Source organism: Scardinius erythrophthalmus (assembly GCF_964197995.2).
Source record: "Scardinius erythrophthalmus genome assembly, chromosome: 16".
NCBI classification, from domain to species: Eukaryota; Metazoa; Chordata; class Actinopteri; order Cypriniformes; family Leuciscidae; genus Scardinius; species Scardinius erythrophthalmus.
The window spans coordinates 27,663,756-27,674,123 of NC_138236.1; the positions used below are offsets into that span (position 1 = coordinate 27,663,756).

General features: G+C 37.7%; 1 protein-coding gene across 1 annotated transcript in view; it reads right to left on the minus strand.

Annotated features, from left to right (window-relative positions):
• trim71 (tripartite motif containing 71, E3 ubiquitin protein ligase) overlaps nt 1-10,368 on the minus strand; it is a 28,555-nt gene extending 18,187 nt beyond the window's left edge. Inside the window, exon 1 of the mRNA XM_081389095.1 lies at nt 8,827-10,368. Coding sequence (XP_081245221.1) covers nt 8,827-9,546 — 720 coding nt within the window. The 5' untranslated portion in view covers nt 9,547-10,368. The remainder of the gene's footprint in view (nt 1-8,826) is intronic.

The window sequence follows — 10,368 nt, forward strand, 5'->3', positions numbered from 1 at the left end:
AATTAGCTCCGCCTCCACTCGGTCAACTTTATAGTAAACGCTGCACAATGGCAAGTGGAAATACTGGTTTAAATCAGCCATATATGTTTGAATCAGAAACTGATTCAGAAGAAGAGGAGGAAGAGTGAATTATACAGGCTCGTATACAAGTCGATGTGTCAGAAGGGTAATGCCTTTTATGTATCGCTTTCTACAACGTTGGACACATAATAGTAATTAATATGAGGCTTTTGCTTGTTGCTATTGTGTTGCTAATAATACACACACCATGTTCCCGTTCGCCATCTCAGAGGCTGCCTTCTAAAAATCATCAGAAACACATTGAACAACTCAAAGTCAGTGGAGAAAGGCATATAGTTCATTATAACATAATATATACATAATCCAACCCCTATATTGCTAAATGTACCTGATTTTTCATATTTTCATAACCTGGCATCTCTTGAGACTCCCCTGCTTCAGAGCATAGTAATGATGATATGCTAAAGCTCGCCCGCACGTTGACCTGATTGGTTACAAGGTAGTTTGTGACGTAAGAAACTCCAGCAATTTCAAACAGCGTTTTTGAGACCGTCTTTGGTTCACTGCTGTTTTAAGGTGAAAACACTCAGCAATGGTGTTGACTTATGAATGTGCCGTGTATCAGCTGTTTTGACGCGATTATCAGATTAACGTGTGCATATGGCTCCACGGCCTCCCGAGAGTCTGACCTTGCATAGTGTACGAGTGTATGTCACTAAGATCTGATGTGCTGTTCTGGATCTGATGAGTGGATGTGTTTGCATTGGTGATGTAACTTCTTTAAAAAAGGGGAAAATGTGTTCATGAGTAAATTGCATTGTTGACTACTATTGTGAAACAGTAAGTATGAACAGTTAAAGTGTTGTGTAATGACAATGTGTGGAGAACTGAAGTGATCAGTGAACGAGATGGATTAAGTTCGCTACTCCGGTCTCGCGTGCTTCATTGCTTAACATTCTCCTATGTGTACAAATATGAAATAGTGAATGAGACCCAATGAGCTGTCTTCAATTGCTGTGCTGCCACTGGTGAATGGAAAACATAACATAGGCCAATAAATTCACAAATCAACTCCAAGTACAGGTTTTCTATTGACATTCATTGCCCTTTCTACACACTTCCTAAATATTTATTATAATTAGCCTTAATATTAGGTTTGTTTTATTTATTCCTGTATTTTTTGTTACATTTCTTTACTTAAAAACGAATTATATTATACATTATAAATTATTATACATTATAAATATTATACATTTATTTTGCCTTTATTATGAGAGGACAGTTTGACAGTACACAACTGGATAAACGTTCTCAGATGGACAGCAGTAAGCATTAATAAGCAGTAATTTAAGTTTTATTGAGGCAAAAGTCATAGTTAATAGTGAGAATTGGACCCGAATCTAAAGTGTATATAATATACACAATTGTATTTGTTCTCCCTGTGGCAGTATGCAGATCATAAAATGAATCAAAGTTGAAGTCCTGTACCCACAAATAACAAAAAGACCTCTAGACCCATCACTATCTCAAAACATAGTCGGCATGCCATAACAGCTTCTTTGATGAGCTGCCAGAGGTTTCTTATTGAAAATTATGAAAGTGCTTCCATGTGGCATTGCTGGTACGTATTCTATGGAAATGGGGAGAAGAAACTCCATCTGGATAGACGTCTAACCCCTCAAAGCTCACGCCGGCACACACAAATCCAAGCAGACCTACTTTTCACATACGCAAGTAGAAATGTCAGAGGTGAAGGGTGAACAGCTGTAATGATGATGTCAGACTTGGAAAGGCCCTTGAATTGCTTGCGTTAGAATGCATCACTGTCCAGTGCCACGCGCTACTGTATTTCAGGATGGCATTTCCAGCGTCTCCATGAATGAAGCAATAAATTCAACGAGCTCACATACAGGCCAATACCATCCCAGGCTCATAAAATTCATCTGCTGCCCAATGGATGGACTGGCCATGACACCAAAAGGTCTGTTTGTTGTCTCAACATGACAAATGGCCTGCTACATAACTCTTAATAAAAAATATTGCTGTTTGAGCCTTGAAATAAAACAGCTGAAGTCTAGACGGAGAAGTGGGTCGTCTGGTAAAATTTGCTGCGGACTGTTTTGAATGGTGGAATTACTAAAAGTTTCCACTGTGGGTCCTACTGAGTGCACTCCCTTTCTCCATCCTGACTGGCTACATCTGTCTTTCTTCCTTTAACAGCATTAAATGTTCAGACATATGTTGCTCTTTCACTGCATCCTGCTTTACAGCTCTGGGCAGAGCCTCTGGCCAGACACTTTTAAAATGCTTTCATGAAGGGCTTGGGGGAGGATGGAACGTAGTAAGCCATGTTAAAACCATGTGTGAAGCTCTTTCTCTTAAAGATGCTCTTTATTAAACTGTACGGACTAGAAACGCGAGAGTGTTTTTGACTACAAATGGGAAAATATATAGAGGAAGTCTTATAGATACCTAGATGTTGTATCAGTGAGGGATCTACTGCATAATGTGCTGACACACATTCCTCTTAAGTGTTGTCTCAATAGTGGGAAAACCCACTCTGCAAACTCCTCTTAACCCCTGAAAGACTCTTGCATATGGCTTACGTCTTGGTTCCCGAGAGTCCAGTTCGTCTAAGGAGTGGACCACCAGATTCTATAGCAAAGCACTGAGATGAGTTCAAATGAAAATGGTTAAAAAAATAATAAGGTAATGGAGTTCCTGAGACAGGAATTAAACACAACGTGTTCTAGATCAGTGCAATAAAACATTGATGGGTTACATATGGGCCTTTCTGTATCACAGTTAAATTTGGTCATTTTTACAGCTGAGAGAGTCAGTCATAATTTGTGTAAAACCTGATAAATTGGCAATTTTTCCATTGCCTTGGTTACTAGTTAAAAAAAAATCTTATTACCATCAATGATAAAAACAATTGTGCTTAAACCGCGATACATTTCCTTTACGAATGGAACAGATTTTTTTTTTTACTGAAATAGAAAACTTTAGTTTACACTTTCACTTTACAGAAACTTTACTGTCACTTTCGATTCATTTAATGCATCCTTGCTGAATAAAAGTATTCATTTAAATTAACTTTTGAACATACATCAAAAAAGAAAAAGTTTGAAGAGTGTTGCTCAGCTAAGAGACACGTTAGTTTTACACAACCAGACTTTTGACTATAATATTTTCTCATTGATCAACTTTCAGCACAGGCCAAAAGCAAGAATGATCCCATATTATGGAAACATGAAAGATGCCCAGCCAATCAACTCATCCTTAGCTCCAGTGACCCAAGTGTTGGGATCTAAACTAAAGGGAAAGGAATCTGCATTCATGTCACAAAAATGATGGATAGTTCACATAAGAGGAGCAGGGAAGGGGTTGGTCTCTATGGTACTTCATTGACCCAGCTAATCCCACATAGAATCCATTTTGGCTATTTGGGATGACCCCTAACCTAGAGCCTTAAGCAAAAGAAGACAACAAGCTTTCAGATATGCTGTCCCAGGCTTACCATGCTTCCGCTAACCAAGAGCAGGCAGTCAACATATAGCACAAACTAGTGCACTATTCTGAACATCCTATGATTTAAAGCCTCAATTTTGACCCTGACACTACGAAAATGCCAATGAGGAAAGTCAAAACAAAAAGTATCAGTACTTCATCACCAAGCTGATAGAAAAACAAAGTATCAAAACCCAACTGACAAGCGGCTTCTTTTGAATGCTTTCACAACGGCTGGATCTACTGGTGACATCCTAACTACGACTTCGGAACGTGCTTCAAAACCCCTCCACTTACATTAATTTACATGCAACATCAACAACATTGGGATATATATTTGCACATACTGACTTCACCGTAGGCTGGCAGATTATGTATTGTGCTTTTTTCAGTAATAAGTTTGTTTTTGTGGCATGAATAAAAAAATATATGAAAAATAATACAGATCACCCTCACTCTTTCCATTTACACAGTTTTTTCCCCCACCTAAACAACTAAAATCAAACTCACTGACCGCAATTTGTTTATTCTGGAAGTGAACTTTTGCCTGTATACAAGTAATTCGATTTTAGACGACAGCCTTGAATGAGATCCTGTGTTCATTACCTATAAGATGTCCGTGGCTACTTTTTTATGGATGTCAATGAGAAGCTTCAAGCTTCAATACACTGAATTCTGTTCACTGACTTAAAAAAAAAAAACAGCTGATCACTTTAAGAAATGACAGTCTGTCCAGATCTTCAATGCGTTTATCGTTAAACATTCACTTTGGAGTGAGCTATATTCAGAAATTAGAATGAAATAAATGTTTTGTCAGAGAAGTCACAAGAAATTGTTTTTATTACAATTCTATTTTACACGGTAATTTACACCGCAAATAACGATTGACTGTTGTAAACCTGAAAGTCTTTCAATGATTCCATTTCAGATTTAATACTACTAATATTTAAATCCAAGCAGCAATTTTGATAATCTGGTTTATTTTCTGATTTTTTTGTTCTGGTTAGTTGAAGTTCTGTATGGCCATTAACTTAATTTAGTGGCCAAACTGGCTGGTGAGTGAAAAAGTTAACTGTAACAGGCATTTAATTATTGGGTCATAATTTTCATGGAAAATTATCAGAATGAAATACAAACATTTAAATATGTTCTTACAATCAACATATTTTGTTCATTTTCACTACTTAAAACATTTTTATCTGATTGAGATGAATGGGACATGCTGACAGCTTTCTCCAGATATATTAGACATTGTTAAAAGATTTGAAAAATTTGAAAAAGTTTGAAACCTGTACGAGTTTCTTTGTTCTGTTGAACACAAAAGATGATAATTATTTTGAAGAATGTTGGTAACAAAATGGTTTCTTTCCATACTATGAAAGTCAATGGGGTCCAGCAGCTGTTTGGTTACCAACATTATTCAAAATATCTTTTGCGTTCAACAGAACAAAGCAACTCATACAGGTTTAAAACAACATCATGGTATGTAGGCCTAAATGATAACGGATTTCTCATTTAGTCGTTTATGCCTTGAGTGAATGTAAATGGTTGAGACAAAAAAAAGACATGAAATGTAGCCTATAGCATCTGGGGCATTAGGCTTGCAGTGTAAATGCATCCTAATAGACCAGTACTTTACGCAACAAAAGGAGTCGATAGTGCAAACTGGACAGTGCATGAATAATGCAAAGGCAATTACTTTCAAACAAAGAGATGGACACCATTAGTCCTTCCATTAATTAAAGAGGTGAACATGAGGATTTTAGATCGGGTTTCAGCATATTCAGCATATGAGTGCAAAATGTTTCACATCTGCAGACTTACGATTCAAAAATATTAAAAAGCCTTCCTATTTCATTGTAAAAGTAAAGTAAAAGAGCAGATGTCATGATGGCTGAAGGTGCTTTTAAATGTAAACTCTAAATCGCTTCAGGAGAAGGATGGGGCTGGGTGTTACCCACCAGCCCAGTGCGCTTACACACACTACTGTTTGACCTTTGACCAGGAGGATTTCTTCATCGTAAAACACACACACGCACAGAAACAGGAATGTAAAAAGCATCTAATGGCCAGGTCGGTTCACTCTAACCAAACCAACCAGACAGAGATGTAGACAATGATTAAGAATCCCACTGGTCTCCCAGGTGGCTTCTGGGAACTGATGTCATAGCATTCCATAGACAGCCTCAGAACAAGAGCTTTAACTCAACTCTCTACAGAAATCATTACTACACATACTGCTCTATATTCCTCTTCCATAAACACAGCACATATGCATCTATGAAGCCAACAACATGCCACATAAATCTATAGCTTCTATCTCAATTTTGCATTTAAATTTGTCCTAAGAGAAATTATTGCTGGAAAATATGGCCTTGGCCAGCGAGATCACTTCATGCTCAGTAGGCTACGGATAAAACACTGAATTAAGTCATGTTATTAGTCATGAGTTAGGCACTAAATCACAGTTAATTTGATCACAACGTCAGAGGAACATGAATAAGCTGTGCTGTTTACAGCTCAGCGAAACCAGAGTCCTGCTGTGTGGACGCGGATATGGAGGCTGAAGGACGGTGTGGTGTGTTTCTAGTGCAGTGCATTGTGGACTATATGTGAGGAAAGCAGGATCAACACACAGCTGATGTCACCGGCATATAACATACAATAAAAACTCCCAGCACATGGAGAAAATACACGTGTGATGAATTTATGTAGGCTTATTTTGCAGACAAACAAACAAAAGAAATAAAAGAAAGTTGAATAATAATCTATGACGTACGAAATATTTTCAATGAGAAACATGGCATATTGAATATTAATAATATTATTTTGTCAATATTGTAATTTCTTTGTAATTAACTGAAAACAAGGAACTCCAGCACACTATCAGTACTTGCAAATGAGTATCAATTTTTATTAGCAACTTCTCACGACCTTCATCAGGCATATCAAAAATGCTGGCAGTGGCTAGCAACTTTTAAAAAATTAAAAAAACGCTGGCGGGGACAGAGTTAATTAGATAAAAAAAAAAACATTCATATGTGTGCACGGATATTAATTTGAGACCAATTAGATCAGAAATGAACACTGCATTAATATAATAACATGTACTATTCATATAAATTAAATTAAATTCATAATGATAATTTTTATTATTGTAATCTTATAATTAGTTTTTTAAATAAAAAAGCTGCATTAATAATATAACGTGTTAATCATTTAAATTGGCCATTTAAATTCATCATAATTATGTTTTTATTATTGATAAAACAATATATAATTTTAATCTTATGATGAAATTATATTATCTAAAAAAATCTAAACTTAAAATTACATTCTACATATTTCTGTATACTGGAAACAAATCTTTCAGTGGTAAAAAAAATGAATTCAGCATGAAACATACATATATATATATATATATATATATATATATATATATATATATATATATATATATATATATATATATATATATATATATATACACACACACACACACACACACACATACAGCATTATATATGTATGCTAAATTATTACTACATGATACATCCCTTCATTGAAAACGCCTGTATTACCTAACAAAACACTTGTGAAAAATTATTTCCAAATTCAAATAGGTATGTTTCTCATTGAATTATTGTTGACAACGCCAGGACTCTACTAGCTAAACACTCTGGGTTCTCTAGGCCAATGTGAAGTCCAGTGCAAAGGCCACAGGTAAAAACAGTGAGAATTGATATGCCTGTGTCATGTGACGTTCGTGCAGCACTGGGCAACTACACTGCTCAAACAGAGACCATGTCCTATATAAAAAATATCTGGAGAAAAAAAAAAAACTATGAAACAGCAGAGAGAGCTCTCACATCAATCTAGAAAACATATGGACGTCTGAAGCTATAATATACGCAGCTGCTCTTCATATTGCTTAGGAATCCATACCACTGGTAAGAAATATAAAGTGCTGCGATTTCTAGAAAGCATTATGACAGGGTGATCAAAGTCTGAAAGACTAACTTCCAACATAAGAAAGGGCCTGTTATTTAAAACCTTCAAACAGATGCATGGTCAGGAATTCTTGAAATGACAAGGACCTTTTAAAAACAGATATGAAGCCTTTGAGTTTGAACTGATACATATATGGAGATGATCAGTGTTTGAAGTGATATATTCACAAGCGTGTACTTCAATACCGTTTAGACTCGTGGTTATAGGCCTAAAGAAAGTTAATCATAAGTAACTTATGACACAACAGCTTTTCACTATCAAGTTAGAAATACACATTTTATGCTTAACACCCAACAACCCTAGATATACATTTGAAACCATTTAGATCAGAAAATAACTCTGCATAAATAAATGTAAAAGCGTAAATGAATCAGTAACACTTTAAAACAAGGTCTCATGTATAACATTAATGTATTAACATGAACTAACAATGAGCAATGCATGTTACAGCATTTATTAATCTCAGTTAACATTAATAAAAATACAGCTGATCATTGTTCAAATCAGTTCACAGTGCATTAAAGTTAACAAATATATATATATATATAATATTTCTTTTAAATGTGTACTAATGAAACCTTATTGTAAAGTGTTACCAATTAATCATTGACATTAATAATTTGAAATTATTTAAATTCATAATGATTTTGTTTTTATTATTATTAATTATCTAGCCTAATTAGCCTACATATTTAAAAAAATTGAGATTATACTAAAATCTAAATTTAAACGTTTCCAGTATGCAGAAATGAATTGAATTTAAATCAGCTTTAAGATATAAGCAACTTAAAGCTGATTTAAATTCAATTCATTTCTTCATACTAGATCGAAACACTTACATTTTTAGTGGTAAAAATAAATAAATTGGCTGACCTACTCTCTATAACAATTTTAGCAATAAGCTCCACAAAACATGCTTGTTACCTCCAAAGAAATTTTAGATGACATAACCCCCAGATTAGTGGTCAACCAATATGAGGTTTTTTTTTTATTAAACGGTTCATTTTAAATTATTCCATATGATCTCCTAAATCTTGAATAAATCATTGACCGCAAAGTTGTGCATCAATGACAACATTTTAGTAGATCTGACTGTTAATATTAAAAGAACCAATATAGCAGATAATTTTATCCAACGCACTTATACAGTGAATGTGTGGAAACATCAGTGATGGTTCTTGGTCCAACCCTTGCGAGGTTCGAACCTACAACCGTCCAGTGAGCAGATCTTTAACAACTAGACAAAATAATCGGAACGTGCAGTGAATTGTAGATCAAACTCACCGCGTTTTCATGTTGCTGGCAGAACTCCACCCTCTCCTGGAACACATTCAGCATGGAGAAGCTGTTATGGAAGGACTGGGAGATGTTGACGGGGGTGTTGGAGTTGATGGTGCGGTTGGCCAGGTGTAAGCTCTCCATCAGCCCCTCGATGAAGTGGTCTTTGGTGAGTCGGACCCTCTGGTGGGCCCGCACGCAGTTATCGCACAGGTACTCCTGGCAGTCCAGGCAGTGAGAGGTAGCGGGGTTCCCCTCATCACACGAGCTGCACTGAGGGTCCGAGAGGTGCTGGGGTCTCAGAAGACCACCATGATGGACCACCGATGAAGACCGCCCGTTCTTGCCCTGTTCCTCAGAAGAGACCACCACATCCAGAAGGTTGCTGAACAGAAAGTTGGAGGAGGGCAGCGCGTCCACGCCTGATTCCGACAAAGACACTTTTTGGTCGCATGTGGGGCATCTGAGCTTCAGGGGGTCACCGGGGCTCCGGTGGCCCTCCAGGCATTGCCTGCAGAAGGCGTGCAGACAGGGCAGGACGTGCAGTCTCCTGGTGGATGAGGTAGATGAGGAGTTGGAGGTCTGTGAGGAAGAGGAGGAGGTAGATGAATTGGAGGAGATCGGAGCAGAGCAGCCGCACAGCTCCTTGCACAGCGGACATGTTTGCAGGTCGGAGTCTGGGAAAGACGCCATTTGTGCAGAGGACCACAGAATAACTTCACACATAAAGACGCGTTAAGACACACGAAGGCTGCCGAAATGGTTCCCTGATCAATTCAAAGCAAGTAATGCAGATCATAGAGTGTACATGCCGCACTGTGAGCTACATTCAACGACACTTGATATATACATTCCCGTTTGATACATTTAGATTGAATTGGGCGCTCTGGTTTTGTTTCCACTCGCAGACGCAGAACAAACTCTATACGCAACTTCTCGAGTGCACTTTAACCATTTGGAAAGCAAGTGTCATTCTGAGGCCTTATAATCCCTCGTTGTGGGGCATTAACATTGTTGCGAAACATGAAATCCGCTGCGAAGTCCCTGCTCCGATCCTCCCCCACCGCCGCATGACGAGGGGCCAAACGCGCTCGATACACTGTCAGTTTTTCTCTTTCCAAACGCAAATATGTCCGTTTTCCATGAACGCGCTTTAGTCTACCATATGCGCGTCATTATTCTCGATTCGCGCTTGCGCGAGCCGCAATTAAATAATTCAAAGTATGTCCCATGTAGCTCGTTAGCACGGAGCGCCCCTCAAAATCCTGTTACTGTGATGAGGCTAAAGGTGAAAAAGCCCCTTTAACTTCTCCGAGTCCGCTAACAGTAACAGTTTGGCGAGGGGAATAAAGTAACCATTCAACCTTTGGTTTCCACTCGTTCCCGAGGTTTCAAATGCAAATGCCCATATTCGTCTCGCGTTTGCAGCGCAAAACAAACGCTCTCTCCCCGCGTGCCGCTTCAATCCGCATTCTTTTTCTTTGAGAATGACGCTCGCGCGTACGACAATTCTACAGCGCGTGACCATCAAGAGAACGCGTCCGTACT